Source organism: Tachypleus tridentatus, chromosome 5 (genome assembly GCF_004210375.1).
Source record: "Tachypleus tridentatus isolate NWPU-2018 chromosome 5, ASM421037v1, whole genome shotgun sequence".
NCBI classification, from domain to species: domain Eukaryota; kingdom Metazoa; phylum Arthropoda; class Merostomata; order Xiphosura; family Limulidae; genus Tachypleus; species Tachypleus tridentatus.
Genome location: NC_134829.1, coordinates 41,992,498 through 42,013,586, shown reverse-complemented (window position 1 = coordinate 42,013,586; position 21,089 = coordinate 41,992,498). Strand labels below are relative to the sequence as shown.

The 21,089-nt window shown below is 35.8% G+C and overlaps 1 protein-coding gene across 2 annotated transcripts in view; it reads right to left on the bottom strand.

The window, feature by feature from the left end:
* Positions 1–1,948: 1,948 nt before the first annotated feature.
* Positions 1,949–21,089, bottom strand: part of LOC143251008 (uncharacterized) — a 78,861-nt gene continuing 59,720 nt past the window's right edge. For both annotated transcript variants that reach the window (XM_076502283.1, XM_076502282.1), the window contains exon 2: positions 1,949–4,384. In XM_076502283.1, the coding sequence (XP_076358398.1) occupies positions 2,588–4,369 (1,782 nt within the window). In that variant the 5' untranslated portion in view covers positions 4,370–4,384 and the 3' untranslated portion in view covers positions 1,949–2,587. The remainder of the gene's footprint in view (positions 4,385–21,089) is intronic.

The window sequence follows — 21,089 nt, the reverse complement described above, 5'->3', positions numbered from 1 at the left end:
AACTCCACGATCAGCTCAATATACCCATTTTAGTGGGTCCCGGGTTAAATTACCCCTCCACCCCTCCTTTTGGAAATTGCTCGGTTTGAAGGAAAACATGTACACGATTCAGAAATCTAATATTCTTGTAACGATTCACTGATGGTCGTACTATGTTGAGCTCGTATCATTTTGTGGTTCATAGTTCTATAAACTCGAATCGTACAGCTTGACTTAGCGTATGGAACAGTATTGAAGCTTGTGTAAAAACACAGGAAAATTCTGGACTGAATTTTTAATGAGATTATTTTTCACTTAAGCTGTTAAAGACAAGAAACTGTGATCATAAGAAATATGGTTCCTTTGTTTTTAGGAATTTTGCGCAAAGCTACACGAGGGCTATCTGCGCTATCCGTCCCTATTTTAGTAGTGTAAGACTAGAAGGAAGGTAGCTAGTCATTACCACCCACCGCCAACTCTTGAGCTACTCTTTTACCAACGAATAATGGGATTGACTACCAATATAAAGCCCCCGCGGCTGAAAATGTGAGCATGTTTGGTGTGACAGGTATTCGAATTCTCGACCTTCAGGTTACGAGTCCAGTATACCCTAACTACCTGGCCGTGTCGCTGCTAAAAAAAACTATAGACAATGTATAATTAAATTAGCTTTGTTTTGTTTGTTTGGAATTAAGCACAAAGCTAAATAATGGGCTATCTGTGCTCTGCCCACCACGAGTATCAAAACCCAGTTTCTATAAGGGTGAATCCGCAAACATACCTCTGTGCCACTGGGGAGCGAAATCAGCTTTGGAATTGCCTCCAAAAATACTGTTAAAAGCGGGGTAACAAACCAATACTCCAATGAATTAAGCCCCCAGTTGGCCCAACGATAACAATGAGGGCCTATGACGTCAAAAATCTGGTTTCGATACATGTGGTTAGTAAAACACAGGTAACTCATTGTATGGCTTTATGATTAAGAGCAACAAAACATATTAATCATTAAATAACTAATTTCTGACAGTATGTAAATACGTTTGGGGAGTTTCTTGTATAGATTCACCCGCAGTAACCTGCAAGTCACATCTTAGCTTTAATTTGTAAGTTTACGTTTTGTTTTTTCAGAAACTGTTAATAATTGCTCTTACTAAATATAGATTATGATAAAGAAATAATCGAACTCTTTTTTTTTTTCCTGTTTAGTCGCATCCTCACAAAACATGCGACTATTACAAAAAGTTTCTAACAATTTATCTTCGATCTTTTTCTTCTTCTTAAGTCTCTAGAATTCGTAGTTTATAACTTTTCAAACAGACACAATAATCTTGGTAAATATTTAATGGCTTAGAGTAGACGATTTGTAGTGTAACGGATTAACATTCATTGAAGAGGAATTTACGTTCAAGTATTTCATGTACATCAAATAACACTGCACAACAATTATTTTGGAAAGTTTTGCTTCCTGAAAAGTTTTGCTGATTGTGACAGGTACCTGGTGGGTATGCACAAATATAGTTTTGGTTTTGCTTCATCACGTAGGAACTCTGAGAAATAGACAGTTAACTGTTTACCGGTAATAACGTATTTAATGTGCGTTTATGTTTTAATACGCCATTAAGTTCAACATAATTAAAAGTGTTTTGCTCCTGATTTTCGTTTGTATTCAATGTCCGGTGCATCACGTTGCAGTGTCCAACAGTAGTCAGCAACCATTGATGGATTCCAGTTGCCCTGATATCGTTTTTACATTGTAGCAATATCCTGGTGAAACTGAAGATTTCGATAAAACGGTACGTGATGGGCAAATTTGGATGTGACTTTCGTGATCAGCAGCCAAAAATCTATAAGGAACACCCAACAGTGTTCAAGTAGCAAAAACTTTGTTGTGCAGTGTAACTATTCCTTGTCGTTTTTTGTGGGTTTTTTTGACAACCTCATTCCATAGATTATTTAAAACGTGACCAGTATTCTAATAAAATATACATTTGCAAATGAATGTACAGGATTTATGGTGTAAAATTCTAATTTGACCATTTTGGATACTGACATATTACACATCAGTGATTGTCCTATTTCTAGTAAAATTTAACCAAATCTCATACTTTTTCTGATGAAACAAATTTAACAATGCTTATATTACACTTGTTTCTTATAACAGTTGCAAACTATTTGATGATTGTTCTTTTCACTGCATATATATAAATATATAATACTTTTAAAAAATCGAGCCTAGCCTAGTTAATACACTTTCGTCATCTCATTTACATACCTCCTAATTAAACCAACTACGACGATGTCTTCTTTAAACCACAAAATGCATTACTGTTATTAACGATCCGTCGCCATGATTGATGAATATCATAACAAAAAAAAACTGTGTTTGCACGTACATATTTCACCTAAATGATATGATTACGAGATATCCATCTCTTCAAACTGTACGGTGATCGATAACATCCTTTATATCCATTATGTTGATTTTTCTTCGAAGATTTATCACAACTAAGGTGATAACAGTTTTAATTTCCTTTCAGTTTGAGGCACTTTTTGCCAGTTTTTACGCAGGGTATCAAGTCAACGCGTATTCCCAGACAACGACATGTCCTCAGGTAATACGATTTTTTGACTTGCTAGTGTAATCATCACGTGTTTCTTCGATTTTATCGAGTGTAGCGATAAATCTTAATGATTTTTCATCTTTGTGGCCGCCATTTATATCACCCACCAAAGTGGTGTCATAGAAGTAATTGTCATTTCTTTCTTCTTCGTGCGTATAATATACTGCGCCTTGTCTTTTATAAATAAGAATTACAATTATGGCAACCAGCAATAAAATAACCAGAAAAGTTACAGCAATAATGATTCCAATCTGAGAACCAGAGTTGAAGATTCGGAATTGGCTTTTTGGACCACCACATGGGGGAACTTCACTTACACGAAGAGATCGAACCTCTCTAAAAGCTAGCCTTTCGGGATGAACACACGTGAAACACGACTGGTCCCTTCGACAGACTTTTCTGTTTCCTAGGGACCTATTGAGCCACCTGAGAGTAGGAAGAATGTGGCACAGTTCGCAAGTCCACGGATTTGAATGAAGCAAAACGTTAGAGAGTCTGGTCATGTTGGTGAATTGGTCTAACAGTTGTGGTTGTAGTCCTAGAAAGAGATTACCAGACAAATTCAGCTCTTCCAATTTACTCAAAGGTCTGAGAATTTCAGGATCAAGAGTGGATAGCTCATTCTGTGATAAATCAAGAACACGCAAGTCTCTGTTAGTGAGGAAAATTTGGGGCGGAAGTGTGGTTAGCGCTAGTCCCGAGAGTGACAGTCGTCTGAGGCGATGTAGAGGCTGGATGACGCTTGCGACTGTGTTGACGGCCACGTTATTGAATCCAATGTCTAGCGCTTGGAGACTGAACGTGACTTCTTTTAAAATGTTACTTTTTAAAGAGGCAAACTGGTTTCTGGAAATATTAAGGCTCTTGATACTGGCATTACAAAAGGCACACGAATCTAAACTCACTATCTGATTTCTAGAGAGACCCAGATAATCAAAGTAATGTCCATTAAATGCCTTGTCCACTATAACGCTCATCTCGTTTCCGTCTAGATAGAGCATGCGCAGTTTTTTCAAATGACGGAACTCTTCAGGAGCGAAGTAGTTAAAGAAATTATCTCTTAAGTCTAGCTCCTCCAAATTTGGTAAATGCTGGTAAATCAAAGAATGGAGACGAGACAGTCTGCAATTAGCTAGACTTAAGCTTTTCAAAGGTCGTAGGTCTTTAAGGTTCTCTGGATCAATGTCTCCTAGGGGATTACTACTCAAGTCTAGACGTTCCAGCTTTTTCAACATGTAGAAGATTCTTGGAACTAGACGGGTGAGTTTATTTCTTGCCAGTGAGAGTGTGGTGAGGTTGGAGAGAAAACGGAATGGTGCTGAAGGTGTTGCACTGATGACATTGTCGCTCAAATCTAAAACTTCAAGATTGGTGAGTCCGTTGAAGTCGAAATCATGAAGTTGACTGATGTTGTTATGACCGAGATTCAAAACTCGCAAGTTTGTGCCGGGCCAGAAAGAACTGTGTCCAATAGCAGGAACATATGAATGCATGATGTACACTTCCTCTAAGACTGTGAAATCCAGAAATATTCTGCCAATGGTCAGGAAGTTCGGATTATTAGGAGAAGCAGATACTACAATAATTTGTGTGTCAGTATCCATAGTATTGGTGGGGATCTTTGTCATTCCTCCTTTATCACATATAACAGTCTTACGTCCCCGTTGTCTCTCACATCTACAAGACTCCGGACATCTACCGGAGACTTGGAGAATTACAGCCAGTAACATCCCAACCGTTACTAAAAACATTTGTCCTCCCATGAACATCTTCCAGCCTTTAATCTGAAACAAAAAAAGAAATGCTGGTTAACTACATAACCAATCAAGATATTGAATAACACGGTAATGAGAACCACATCAAATTCAGCCTTTGTATCACGAAGCGTTAGATTTTTCAGCACAAACACCATTTGTCGTTAAAATTTTAGTTACAATGATGGTTATGCAAAGACATTAATTTGTATAATCTCTACTTTTTGTGATAATGAATGTTTGATAGGCCAGAAAAATGAAAAACAATATCTACCGTTGCTAGTCGTTAGCTATTTCTATATTAAGAATCGTGGTTTTCATATCATGACTACAGTTTCTAGTTGTTAGCTGTTTCTGTATCAAGAAGCTTAGTTTTCAGATAACAACTACAGTTGCTAGGTTTTTCTGTAACTGAATATAATCGTATCGTAATACTACTAAGTAGCAGGAAATCCTAACGTTTTGTTACTATGTTTTATTGTTTGATCATGTACTGCTTTACCCTTTATGATTTTAAGCCAGAAGTAAACATTTACATCTGTGGTTAAGCTACTGAGGCTGCCTGCTGGCGTCGAAAAATTTGAACTACTTACCAAAGGGAATGCAACTACTTAGAAACACACCACCACCTACCGTCGATGCTAAGAGATTGACCCCACCCTTATAATCCGCCCACAAAATAAATTGCGAGGAATATTTTGTGGTATCATATGGATTCAAATTAGTTTTGTGGCTTTGATATCCAAAGCTGTACCACACGACCAACTCGGCTCTATAGTTCTATCACAGGATCAACTCACCTCTTTAATTCTATCACAGGATCAACTCCAAAGCTATGATATAGTTGTAATACAGAGTCAAATCCAAAGCTGTACCACAGGATCAACTCGCCTCTATAGTTCTATCACAGGACCAACTCGCCTCTATAGTTCTATCACAGGACCAACTCGCCTTTGTAGTTCTATCACAGAACCAACTCGCCTCTATAGTTCTATCACAGGAGCATTTCCAAAGCTATGATCCAATTGTAATACAGAGTCAAATCCCAAGCTATATCACAGAACCATCTCGCCACTATAGTTCTATCACAGGACCAACTCCAAAGCTGTGATATAGTTGTAATACAGAGTCAAATCCGAAGCAATATCACAGGACCAGCTCGCTTCTATAGTTCTATCACAGGATCAATTCCAAAGCTGTGATATAGTTGTAATACAGAGTAAAATCTAAAGCTATATCGCAGGACCAGCGCGCCTCTATGGTACTATCACAGGATCAAATCCAAAGCTGTGATATAGTTGTAATATTGAGTCAAATACGAGCTATATCGCAGGACCAGCTCGCCTCCAAACTTCTATCACAGAATCAACTCTGAATCATCATCCCGAAACCAACCCGCCTTTAGAGCGTTACTATAGGATCAGCCTGTCTCTCCCAAAACTAAATAAAGAGTTTTTAATATTTAGTGCGGCTGACGAAGACATCACACGAATATTCACCTCTTTAGTAACTATAGCTCACCTAGTTGCACCTCAGTATTTGTCTGTTTAGAATCACGCCATCAATGTTTCGGTGTCGTACGCGTTGCAGATCATTTCTTGAGGTCCGGCATGGCCAGGTGTTTAAGGCACTCGATTCGTAATCCGAGGGTCGCGGGTTCGAATCTCTGTTACACCAAACATCTTGCACTTTCAGCTGTGGGGGCTTTATAATGTGATATTAAATCCCACTGTCGTTGGTAAAAGAGTAGCCCAGGAGTTGGCGGTGTGTGGTGATGACTAGTTGTTTTCCCTCTTGTCTTAAACTGCTGAATTAGGGACGGCTAGCGCAGATAGCCCTCGAGTAGCTTTGTGCGAAATTCAAACCAAACCAAATCATTTCTTGAACATCTCACTCCTCGTGTAAAGAAAAAGAACAACAACAAAAAACACCACAAAACATTCTAGTTAAAACTTTTAAGTTTAAAAAATAATAAAAAGCCAGTTTTCTAAGCTACATTTTCTGTTTCTTCCAGTGGTTCGAACATTCCAGCTAAGCAGCAATAGTAACTGACAACATACTTTATGATGATCCTGTGTAAGTTTATTTCGAGAGTGGCCTTGTTTCGTAATCTCCTTGCAGAGGATGGCTGTTTGCAAGTATGCTTAGGGCTCTTTATAGAACCATAACGTTTTCGAAATCAGTTTCGACGCCAAAGACGATTGATACTTAAAGCTCGTTACTCAACAATCTATGGCATGTTATCACGCCATGTGCCAGCACGAGCAGCCCTCATCAGACGCAGAGTTTTCGAAAAATTGATTCAAAATTTCTAAACCTTGTCTGTAAGACCCAGAGGGAGAATACAGACAGTGCTGGCGGCAATTTTCATCTTAAAATTCACCACGTAAATGACTTTTATGTCTCTCAATTGGTTTCAACGAGTCGAGTAGATATCAAACACCATTAACAGTCACAATTTTTGAGAAATCAATTTCTTTAAACTGTCAGAAAAATCCGTAACAAGCCAGATGTCTCAAGTCGTGATCATCAGTACTGTTTTTACCTCATCAAATATTGGCGAAATGAGATTGTGTCTTTGAATATTTTAATGTGGCGGTACTTGTGAATAAGGGACAAGTGTAAAAAGGATTTCCTCCTCAAATTTTGATTTTCATTCGCTTTGTAAGCAGAAATATGTGACTTGTATACAGCTTATATGTGATGCTCAGCCATCATTTTTTACATGTTATATTACTTTTCGTCTTTTGTTATTTCAGGAACTATTTCGTCACTTCCCTGAAATGATAATAATTCTCAGAAGATTAATAAAAAATAATAATTAATACAATTAACTATAAATAAAATTAGTTTTTCCCACAAATAATTACTTATTAAAGATTAGTATTCGTAAATAAATAACAGAAGAACACCGAGTTATTGGAACGAATTTTGGTCATTTTTCACACATCTTTATCCACTTTCTTAGATACTAAACTAACATATTTACAAGTCCAGAAACAGATATCCAGATGGAATTCCTTAACTTTTCCTTTCATCTTGTAATCTTCTCTGGTTTCGTTAGAGTGTACACATACTTAAAGAATAGAATGGCTAAGGAACCCAACTGAGCAGGGGATTTAGCTAGAGAAGATACACACTGGAGCTAAGCTGTTTCTGCTATCGGAAGAGATTTACAAGAAACACGTGGAGCTTTGCATCTAACCCTAGCTTATCGTCTGTTTTCAGCTTCTGTTGGCTTCCTCGTGGGAACTTTCTGCTAACATGATAAATCACAACGCCGCCGCTCTGTGGAGCTCGTTTTAATAGCATTAGAAAATAACGTTCAAAGAACGTTATCACAGAAAATAGCCTTGAGCAGAAATATATTCTACAAAGTTTACTTTGTGTTTTAACGTGTCTCTAGTCATACCGAACGTTTCTTTGTTTCATCAGAATATTTATTTATTTATTTATTGGAATATCATTCGAAAAATCGTTATTGTGAGATACCTTTTATCTCATTTAAATCTTCGAATATTTTATCCAATGTTTAAAGACTTGTAGTCGTGTCATACATACACTTTTATTAAAGAAGTCGATATTTTAAAACTTTTTTATCCTTTACAGTAAGACCAGTTATTAAAGAATGTTATTCGAGGAAACAGTAATTTTTAGAGTTCTCGGGTTTCATTCCAAAACCGATTATTAAAGAATGGTATGTAAGAAGCTCGTATTATATAAATTTTTACTGTTTTCAGTTTAATTTTATGAAGCAGTTCATACGGCGTTCGACTCGTAATCTGAGGGTCGCGGGTTGGAATCCCGGTCGCACCAAACATACTCGCCCTTTCAGCCGTGGGGGCGTTATAATGTTACGGTCAATCCCACTATACGTCCTAAGAGTAAACGATGAGTGGTGATGACTAACTTCCTTCCGTCTAGTCCTACATTGCTAAATTAGGGACGGCTAGCGCAGATAGCCCTCGTGTACCTTTACGCGAAATTCAAAAAATAACAATTCATACGTAAATATTTTTAATTTTAAAATATATTATCTATGAATCTAATCAGGCCCGCCATGGCTAAATGGTTAAGGAGCTTGACTCGTAATAAAAAGGTCGCAGGTTCGAATCCTCGTCGCACCACATTTGTTCGCCGTTTCACGCGTCGAAGCGTTTTATGTGACGGTCGCTCCCATTATTCCTTTGCAATGGAGTAGCCCAATCACTGGCGTGAGTGTTGTTGACTGACTACATTCCCTCTAGTGTTACACTGCTAAATTAGAAACGGCTAGCGCAGATAACCCTCGTGTAGTTTTGCTCGAAATTCAAAAACAAACAATTAACGTAATTTTATAAATCAATGTTTATCACTTTTCCTTCGTCTTTTTTCTTCTTCTTCGGACTCACTTACATAACGATTAATCCAAACGTTTTCAGAAAATTTCATCTTTGTACCATATTTTATTCAACTTTTAGAACATTTATTCAAGAACGACATTTGAGAACATGTCAGGTATAATGTGTTTTTTATTGAATTGCAATAGCAAAATTATTAAACTATAACAAACAAACAAAAGGTTATCAAATTATTATATTTTAGTTTGCAAGTCAATTTGGGACCGGCATGGCCAAACGTGTTGAGGCGTTCGACTCGTAATCCGAGGGTCGCGGGATCGAATCCACGTTACACCAAACATGCTCGCCCTCCCAGCCGTAGGGGCGTTATAATGTGACGGTCCATCCCACTATTCGTTGGTAAAAGAGTAGCCCAAGAGTTGGCGGTGAGTGGTGATGACTAGCTGCCTTCCCTCTAGTGTTACACTGCTAAATTAGAAACGGCTAGCGCAGATAACCCTCGTGTAGTTTTGCTCGAAATTCAAAACAAAAACAAACAATTTAATCGTAATTTGTTTCATTTTGTTTCTTTAGAATTAAGCACAAAGCTACGCAATGGGCTATATATGCTCTGCCCACCACGGGTATCGAAACCCGGTTTTTAGTGTGTAAGTCCGCAGACATACCACTGTGCCACTGGGGGAGAGAATATGTTTTATATTAATTACTAAGGTACAACTGTTAGTACAATATTTACATACTCGTGATACCGCTTACATATGCTGTTCGATAGTAAATCTCAACTGTTAGCACATTAGAAAATATCTTTAGTTAACAGGTGTACAAATAGGGGCATTATGGAGTTATTAAACATGTTGCAGGAAATAAATCGTATTTTATAAGAACGATTTGTTAAAGCAATGACGTGTCGCCAATAATGTAATATGTGGTGTACGTGAAACATGTTTGATTCCTAGCAGATACTTGATAATTCGACAGTACGACTCCATTAGAGGAAACTGTGGTTATATAATACATCACAATCCTGTATAAAGGGAGTAAATTCGTAGTCTCAGATTGTTAAAGAAATCTGTAGTGTCCAGCGGAATAAGATACAATTCCTGCTGGCTGGTTAACAGTCAACTTTACCGATTCAGCTCCAATGTTGGTGACCATCATTTACCTAAAATGGACAATCTGTGGAAGGTTTGTCAAAATGTGTTGTCTGGCAATGTCACTGTTGTCAATGTCAGAAGCTTGTTATAATATAAACTGTGGTGTTCGGAGACCACGTTCACCAGACTGAGTGCGATAAACGATGGGGAAATTAGTTGCACGTGCAGCAAGAGACCTAGACCATTGTTCTTATAAATCGCGGTTGACCCTTACTGTAATTTAACACCTAATTGAATGAGAGTTCGAAACATCAATGTGTACTTTTATGTGTATAACGACAGAAAACAAAAAGGAGTAAGCTAGAGATGTTTGTTTGAATCCAGTGAGTGTAGATATCCAATTTTAAAATTCTGATCACTGTTTAGATCCATTGAGTGTACTTACCCAATTTTAAAATTTGATCACTACTTAGATCCATTGAGTGCAGGTATCCTATTTTAAAATTATGATCACTTTTTAGATCCATTGAGTGTACTTATCCAATTTTAAAATTATGATCACTGTTTAGATCCATTCAGTGTACGTATTCTATTTTAAAATTATGATCACTGTTTGAATCCAGTGAGCGTAATTACCCAGTTTAAAATTATAATCACTGTTTGAATCCAGTGAATATTGTTATCCAGTTTAGAATTATAATCACTGTTTGAATCCAGTGAATATTGTTATCCAGTTTAGAATTATAATCACCTGTTTGAATCCAGTGAATATTGTTATCCAGTTTAGAATTATAATCTCTGTTTGAATCCAGTGAATATTGTTATCCAGTTTAGAATTATAATCACTGTTTAAATCCAGTGAATATTGTGATCCAGTTTAGAATTATGATCACTGTTTGAATCCAGTGAATATTGTGATTCAGTTTAGAATTATGATCACTGTTTGAATCCAGTGAATATTGTGATCCAGTTTAGAATTATGATCACTGTTTGAATCCAGTGAATATTGTGATCCAGTTTAGAATTATGATCACTGTTTGAATCCAGTGAATATTGTTATCCAGTTTAGAATTATAATCACTGTTTGAATCCAGTGAATATTGTTATCCAGTTTAGAATTATAATCACTGTTTGAATCCAGTGAATATTGTTATCCAGTTTAGAATTATGATCACTGTTTGAATCCAGTGAATATTGTGATCCAGTTTAGAATTATGATCACTGTTTGAATCCAGTGAATATTGTTATCCAGTTTAGAATTATGATCACTGTTTGAATCCAGTGAATATTGTTATCCAGTTTAGAATTATGATCACTGTTTGAATCCAGTAATTGTAAGTTATCTAGTCTTCTGTTTGACATTAGTAGTCGTGTCGTACTGATAAATATGGTTAACTAATTTAGGATGAATGTTAACTATCTTGATTACTGTAATAAAATTCTCTAATTTTTCACATGATTGCAACCTATTATAGCAAAAATAAATCTATAAAAATCATGTCTTAAAACCTTCTTTGGAGTAAACGTCATAAAAATGTATGAGGAGCGAAATGACACAAAATTGTAGAAAAATAGTTTCATTTCAGCTTACTTTCAAGATTGTATTTTACTTATATTTGCCAGAAAAAAAAAAATATATATATACCGTTTCCTACGGGTTTTATAGCCCGTGATGGAAATTATGGGTATTTATTGTAAAGACTTGATACATAATAAGAAAAATTCCTGCTTGTTCAGGTCGACTGTGACTTCTAAATGTGACTGAACATCTTTGAACATAAATTTATCTCCAGGAGATAAAAGTATCAAAGTAGCACATTCATTCAATCTCTTAGAAGGAAAATAGTTGACGAAATTCAGTAAAAGATATATAGCAAACATAAGTTAATCTATCGGAACACTGTTTTAAAGACGTGTGATGTCAGACTGTTCAACCAGAGCTCTCAAAACACTTGTAAGCAGTTTTATCAAAGTAAAAAGAAACAAAAAAACAGAGTACATTACTGTGCGAATCTACTTCTTCAAATTAAAATATGACGTCGTGAATCTTCGCTCTTCATTCCGGCTTCTTTCGAAGATTCGCTAACAAATAAGACACTGATGCTCATTTGTTCCTTCAAAGATCGTAAACCTGATAAATTATGCCATCGTTACGTGAGATTTGGCGCTCAGTTTGTAACATTGAATTCACGGGCGGCTACACAATAACGCAGCAAAGTACTTGTTACACTACTAATACAATGTTTAAATTATATGAAACGTTAGCGCGAATTTCAAGTTTACATCTATTACCTTTATTAAAATGATGTTAGAAAACTTTGACACATTATATAAGAGTTATAACACTTTATTGAAACCGTTTTGATATCGTTTGTTTGTTTTTGAATTTCTCGCAAAGCTTCACGATGGCTATCTGCGCTAGCCGTCCCTAATTTAGCAGTGTAAGACTAGAGGGAAGGCAGCTAGTAATCACCACCCACCGCCAACTCTTTCACCAACGAATAGTGGGATAGATTGTCACATTATAACACCCCCACGGGGCGATCATGTTTGGTGTAACGAGGATTTTTGAATAAGGAGGGAACATTCTAACTTTGGTTGATTACATTCGTAGTTATTTCTGTTTTTCATACAGGTGAAAGGCCTTTATGAAGACTCAAATGCGAAATTTAAGAGATACTTTTTACTTTTTATCTCCGTGAGGCACCGGCATGGCCAGGTGATTAAGACACTTGACTCGTAATTCGAGTGTCGCGGGGTCGAATCCCCATCACACCAGACATACTCGCCCTTTCCGCCGTGGGGCGTTATAATGTGATGGTAACTCCCATTATTTGTTGGATAAAGAGTAGCCCAAGAGTTGGCGGTGGGTGGTAATGATTAGTTATCTTTCTTCTAGTCTTACACTGTTAAATTATGGACGGCTAGCGCAGATAGCCCTCTTGTAGCTTTGCACGAAATTCCAAAAACAAACAAACAATAGTAAATTGCGTCTTGGCATCGGTAAAAGAAAACAAACTTCATTACAAGATGACGCAACATTCTTATATCATCTTGATTTTCACAAGTCTCGTACCCAGAGTGTGCTCCACTGATATGACGTCACAACAGGATCACTTGCAAGATTAATGACATTCCAACTAATTATTTGACAAAAGGAAACTATACAGCTAATGAAACACTAACATGGTGCCTCAGCGGCAGGTCCCACAGCTTATAGCACTAAAATTTGTGTTTAGATACCCGTGGTGGTCGGATCAGAGATAGATTATTGTGTAGCTTTTGGTTAACAACAAAGAAACGTGTAAAGAGACACCGTAGTTAGGGTGTGACATAAAAAAAAACCACATTATTTTCTATTACGAATTTTTTATCATTCGGTGGTGCATATGCACATCTGTAAACTGAGTAGTAAAGACACGTATATTTTAATAATTAATCAATAATTTTGAAATTTACTACGATACCATTATAGTAAGTTTAATTTACATAATTATTTTCTAAATATAATATAAAAAATCCAAAATATAATGTATTATTATATCGAGGACATCATCATAAAACATATCACATGCTCGTTTCAAGTCATGTAACTATACGAGCCACATGTGTATTATCGCGTGACAATATTCTAAACCTAAACCTAAGGGAGGAACCATTTTTATTTTTGTCTATTTCATCCATTAGTGAGAAACTCCTATACACTAATGCAGCAGAAATAAGAACAAAGAATGACAGTTGTTACCAGTGGTACAATACTTAGCAATGAATGCAGAATGAAGTAGATACTTTGTTTTTTATATGCAAAAACGGCTCGTTTGGGCTGAGAAAACACTTTACATAGAAGAGCGAACAACGTTTCGACCTTCTTCGGTCATCGTCAGGTTCACAAAGAAAGAGGTAACTGACCGGAAGCTGACCACATGTTTGAAAGGGGTTGTGTAACTGTGTGTCGAAATGTAGAGGGCGGTATTAGATGTTTGAATATATAATTTTATTTATTATTTTAATATAGGTATAAAGGCGTTCCTTTATATTGGTTTATTTTGGGTTTAAGTTGTTGTATAAGTAAGGCTTCTTTAATTTTACGTTTGTTTATGTTTGTTTCTTTATTTAGTATTTGAGTGTTTTCTATGGTTATGCTGTGTTTATTCGACTTGCAGTGTTCGAAAACGTGTGAAGGTGACTTTTTATGTTCTTTGAATCTGGTTTCCATTTTCTACTTGTTTCTCCAATATAGAAGTCGTGGCAGTTATCACATTGTATTTTATAAATAATGTTGGTGTGGTGTTTGTCAGTGTAGTTTTACATAGTATAGACCTCAGTTTTGTGCCGGGTTTTGAATAAATTTGGTATTAATTGGAATGTCATATTTTGTTACTAATTTTGCCAAATGTTGGTTATTTGTTTGCTGATGTCGGGAATATATGGTATACAGCAGTATATGGTTTCGTGGTTTTTGATTCGTGAGCTGTATTTACTTTAGTTGGTTGATTTTGCTTTCTGTCTAGGTGTGTGCGTATAATGTTTTCTACGGTTTGTGGAGGAAACAGCTCACGAATCAAAAAACCACGAAACCATATACTGCTGTATACCATATATTCCCGACATCAGCAAACAAATAACCAACATTTGGCAAAATTAGTAACAAAATATGACATTCAATTAATACCAAATTTATTCAAAACCCGGCACAAAACTGAGGTCTATACTATGTAAAAACTACACTGACAAACACCACACCAACATTATTTATAAAATACAATGTGATAACTGCCACGACTTCTATATTGAGAAACAAGTAGAAAATGGAAACCAGATTCAAAGAACATAAAAGTCACCTTCACATCGTTTTCGAACACTGCAAGTCGAATAAACACAGCATAACCATAGAAAACACTCAAATACTAAATAAAGAAACAAACATAAACAAACGTAAAATTAAAGAAGCCTTACTTATACAATAACAACTTAAATAAAATAAACCAATATAAAGGAACGCCTTTATACCTATATTAAAATAATAAATAAAATTATATATTCAAACATCTAATACCGCCCTCTACATTTCGACACAGTTACACAACCCTTTCAAACATGTGGTCAGCTTCCGGTCAGTTACCTCTTTCTTGTGAACCTGACGATGACCGAAGAAGGTCGAAACGTTGTTCGCTCTTCTATGTAAAGTGTTTTCAGCCCAAACGAGCCGTTTTTTGCATATAAATTTCTCAACAAGTGGGTTTCTCGTCATCACTGATCACTGAGATACTTTGTTTGTTTGTTTGTTTGGCCTAGTAATTTTGCGCAGAAGCACACACACGTAAAAGAACTATCTATGCATACCTCCCTTTAATTTTCAACTGATATACTAGAGAAAGGAACCAGTCAACTGTAATCCACTACCAGCTTTCGAGATACGTTTGCTTAACGGAATACTCTTACAGATAACCTACACTCCAAAATATAATCTCGTTTTTTTGGAGCAGTGGGATGCAAACCATCAATACAAGATTTGTAGTCTGGTCACTTTATTAACTTGGTTACTTTCGACCTAATTATCTGGTTGAGATATGTGTTATCCTCATGTTTTATTGTTATAAAGATAGTCAAACAGAGCACAGGAGAAATATCCTAAAAATACTATGCTATTGAAGTGCAGTGTTATGTATCATAAAAACACACGCATAATTAGATAAACAGATGGATAAGTAGAGTACTTCTTTATGAATTACTGCTGACCTCACTGCTATTCATCCACTAAAAATACTTAAATGAGACTTGTCATATAGTCACGCGCTGGTTGAAATTCCAAAAGAATCCAATACTTAAGATAAAAAAACAAATTACATTATAGTTATGATGTGGAAGTGACTGTTACTAGTAATACTCGAAGTTTTCTTTATTGTTTTTATTTATTCTGTGATGTCTGAACAACATAACGCATGCATTTTGTATTCATAAGAAAAACATCTCAGCTGAAATGGGTGATACTGGGCCTAAATGTTTTGTGATTTCAAAGGACCATTATCTCTTACGCACTCCTAGTTTTCCAACAACTATCATCCAATCGAAGCAGACACTGGACAAATAGTAATAATTTATAGACTAAACTGGAGAGAGGAACGCTGTTGCTCATATGACGTCCCTTTCTGGAAACTTCTAATTACCATACGTTTCTAGACACTAATGAACAAAGCTCGAAAAACCTATAGCAAGGGAGTTTCTTTCAAAGTTTGCTAGGATATTGATTGGTATTGTGGATATATGGTGGTAGACAAAGAGGCTGTGATCCTAAGCACTTCGTTGGAAAGACGAGAAAGACGTTCGATTTTTCCTTCCGAGGTTCTTGATTACGACCTCGACAAGAAACTCTTCCTTTTGACATTTCTGTTGTCCATATTTTTTTTACCTTTATACTATTCTAATGTACCCATTTCCATCACATATTTTTACCACAATAATAACCTACTTTCGAATAATAATGCCACATTTGTGAATTCCAAGAGCAGACAACTACCAGTGTTAAGACTACATAAATGTTTAATGGAAAAACAACTCCTCAGATAAAGGACGACAGAATGAAACTGACATAGCTTTATTGGACGACCATAACATTTACAGTTCCTATTAGTTGTAATGAACAGAAATGTCTCATAGTTTCCTTTATGGTTTACAAAATTAGTTATTTCAGTAAATGTACTGAGTTTAAAACCAACGTACTGAACTTATAAGAATGATATAGCGAGCCTGACTTCCGATTTTACTAATTGATCCAATTTCAGGCACTGCTATTGGGTATCATTATTCTAGAACAATGTTTACAATTTGTCTGCGAGAATTTTATTTAAACACTTGTCTTACCTATTTAAAATAGCTTTATTAAAATAATTTTCCAATCGTGTTTACAGGTTTTACTGTACTAAGCTCTCTAACATACCAGTTTCAGCTTTATTAAAACAGTTTTATTACCATGTTTACCGGTTTTACTATATTAAGTTCTCTAACCTACCAGTCTCAGCTTTATTAAAACAATATTCCTACGATGTAAACATGCTCAAATAAGTAGGTTAGATCGACTAATATAAGAAAACTCGCAAATATTAATCTGTTTAACCTAATTATCTGAGCTTTATTAAAACTGAACAGAAATGTTTACAAATAATGTTTTGGAAGATGAGATGAAATTCAGAAGTCGAGAATAACAAGTGTCGCTGAATATAATCTGATTTAGAAAGGAGCAGATAGCACTAGAAAAACAAAACATTACTCAGGCCTAGAATATATAATAAGTACACTTGACATCATGGAGGAAGGACCTTGTCAGAAGCGGAACTCTCGACATAAACCGATTGTATCTGCTCATCCACTCAAACAAAGAGCATGGAAGAGAAAAAAACTCTCAACTTGTGTGTGAAAACACAGGGGCAACAGAAATGCAAACAAAACTAACCACGTATTCACTCTGCAAAAATAACACTACGGTCCAGTATCTCTTTTCTCCATTACCAGAACGGAGGTGTTATTTTAGAGTATAATAAACACCCACAATAATTGAAGTGTGTTCACCTACACCGACTTTTAAGTGTGAAGTATCTTAGGTTCTTATGATGGTAATAAATGTTTAAATCATTTTCACTTTAGAAATCGTTCGTCCAAATAAAACATACTATCGATTTAAGATTGTGGTTTAGATTATTTTATTGTTTCATGATACATAATGACCGACTAAATGTTGTAATTGTTTCACATATGTCTCAATAAAAACAGATATTAATTCTTTGTTATTGTGGATCGAATAGTTAAAGTTGTCTACAACCACGTTAGAAACCGACACCTTTTCCAAGACCCAAACAAAAGAGGTCCCAGGATTTGATTTCCAGCGTAATAAAGCAGGATTCATCCATTTGCTACATAAATAGTAGGTTAAAGACCTGTGTGAATGAAAACAGTCGACCACATTATAAATTCGTACCATAAACGCCGCTTTTTAGGAGGTATCAGTGACATGCATGTGGCGATACCCGAAGCTATCACCTGGATCTCATGCCTTGATAGAAAAAAAACAACAACAAATAAACAATAATATTCCATACGAATAAAAAGAAAACACGCGCCGAGTCGAAAATGAAAAGTTGCTATAGTAACCCATGGTGATCAACTAAATGCTTAATTTATTCCACGCACTTGTCAGCAGTAACAGTTTTTGCACATCATGACGATATTGTCCACCATGTACAAGTGGTTAGAACTCTGGACTCGCGGGATCAAAACCTGTCGCTGAACATGCGCGTCCTTTCAGCTGTGGGTGTCGTCATAACATAAAAGTGAATCTATTATACGTTACTAAAAAAGTAGCCCAAACGTAGCTGGAGGACGCTTTTGACTGGTCATCTACCCTGTGGTGGATAATTCAAAATTACAGGTAGCAACAGACAGTCTTAGAAGGTTTGCCATAATCAAAACAAATAAACAAACATGATGATAGCTAAGTGTTAAAATTGTTACCACACATGTCAACAATAACATTTTCAATATTTTATTGTGAGAGGTTAAACGCTTTCTTTCGTTTCTCAAATAAGTTTCAAAATGATATCTTTCGGTTCTTTTTGTTTTTCCTCATTGATATTAGCAATTTACAAAAAAAACTGTGAAAACCAGGCGGTGTTTGTGTTTCACGGATTTGTCAAAGAAAACGTCTGTTTGTGACTTTTCTTCGTACATCGTCTACTTCATCTGTTCCGTAGACCAATCACCAATGTTTGTTTTGTTTGTTTTTTGAATTTCGCGCAAAGCTACTCGAGGGTAATCTGAGCTAGCGGTTCCTAATTTAGCAGTGTAAAACTAGAGGGAAAGCAGGTAGTCATCAACACCCACCGTCAAATCCTGGGCTACTCTTTTACCAACGAATAGTGGAATTGACCGTCACATTATAACGCCCCTACGGCTGAAAGGGCGAGCATGTTTGGTGCGACCGGGATTCGAACCCGCGACCCTCGGATAACTATTCGAACGCCTTAACCCACCAGGCCATGCCGGGCCTATCACCACTGAATAGTTAATAAAATCGTTAAACAAAACCTCTTTAAAAATTCTATTTTTTCATGAATCGTTTTTAAATCCCGAAAAAAATTATTCAACACAAAAATTAAAGACTTAAAAGCGAAACTTTTTTTATCTTTGAATAAAATCAAATTTCCTATATCTTTAAGAAAATAAAATATGTACATAAAGTAGGCGGACATAAAACTGTTTTAGCTGAAAAATCGTCTGCTTTGTTTTTGGTTTAGAGAATTAATTAAACTGGTAAAAAATTACAGTGAAAGAATTTTAATCTGAACTTTAATAGACTAAAGTTAAATTATATTTTTTTCTGTTGTCACGTCAGTTCTCTACTTGTAATTTCTTTCAAGGTAATGTGTTCATCCATCTTGGACTATCATGTTCATGGTGAATGTCTTAATCTCATAGTAACAACTGACAAGCACGAGCTGTCTGGTAAATTCTAGTACACAACAGTCAACAATTAATGAGACAGAATTATTTTTCTTATTTAGGATCTAACGACACAATTCAAGATTTATGGAACGGCAGTTGAAGCCAGGGTTGGTCTCCATTCTATTGATCAGACAACAAGAAAAGAAACGACAACAAGAAAAAGGCTTACTACTTGCTAAACAAACCAGTGAATCAATTTCGCATTGAAAAGTTTCGTCACGTTTTGAAATGATTTATTATTATTATTTTCTAAATGCATCAGAAGAGTTAAAACGTGATAAAACAAAACTAATACGATTTTGGTAGTTTATACTTTCGAAACTTGCAAAGGTTATCATATGTGCGCAGAAGCTAATAGAATAATAAGGCTACCGGTAGGTCAGACGTAAGTGCATGGTCTTACAATACTAAAATTCATGGTTCGACTCTCTGCGGTGTACAGAGTGCAGATAGCCAATTGAGAAGCTTTAGGCTAACAAACAAAATAATAATAAACTTCGAAAAGAAGTAGATACTTACAAGATACAGTGGAAATCCAAACTGACAAAACAAAGATATATTTAGTGATATGGAACTACAGATGTTCAAAACACACCAAAATTTACCGCAAGGATCATTTCTGAATTATCTTTTCTAATAGTAAGTAGGCTTATTTTACCATTATATTAGAAACACACCGCTTTGTCTTAACTTATCGTCACAGGAATCTACATGAAACATATATCTACATTTTTAGGCACTTCTATTGATTATGATTTGTTTTTCAGAAACTTTCATATGCTTACAAAGATATATGAATACATTTCCAAATAAAAATGATGAATGTTTTCCATTAATAATATATTCTTACGCTAAAAATAGTCCGTTATTTTAAAGTTCTTTCGTGCAACGGTTACACACATTTCTTAAACACTGAGAAACCTCGAGACATAAATCTACGATTGTATCCCAATCAAAAATTTTGAAGAACATTTTCCTAAACTATTACAATTTTCTTCTGTGGATACAAAAACACATTCATACCATCAACAAGAAAATTACATTTCAGACTGCACGCGCTTTACGATACATTCGGAACATTTTTCTTAAAATATTCAAAACTATATGTATATATATATCAAATAGGATTGATTGCACTATAATCACTGAGCTGTTTTATGTCAAAACATATTTATACAGTGGACAAGAAAAATTACGTTATGCACCGCACGCGCTTAAAATCATCCAATGAAGTTTTACGATACAGTCAGGAAAATTTTCTTTACAACATTAAAAAATATTTAAGAAGCAGTATCAGCTATTATGGTATTATCAATGTACTACATTATTAGTTCTCTGCAGACACGTATCATCATCATTAGCTTGATAATGTCACATCGTTTCTTTAATTTGTAAAAAAAAAAAAAAGGGGAACGGAAAGGTATCTTACTTTTGTTTGTTTTGAATTTCGCACAAAGCTACTCGAGGGCTATCTTCGCTAGCCGTCCCTAATTTAGCAGTGTAAGACAAGAGGGAAGGCAGCTAGTCATCACCATCCACCCCCAACTCTTGGGCTACTCTTTTACCAACCAATCTTGGAATTGACCGTCACATTATAACGCCCCCACGACTGAAAGGGCGAGCATGTTTGGTGCGGTGGGATTCGAACCCGCGATCCTTGGATTACGGGTCGAACGCCTTAACACGCTTGGCCATGCCGGGCCTTATTTTATTTTTGACAATACTTGTAATGAAGGAAAACAATACTGGAAAAAAAAATGACGGTGAAGATGGTTTGATGATGTATTTAATGTATTCACTCTGCAT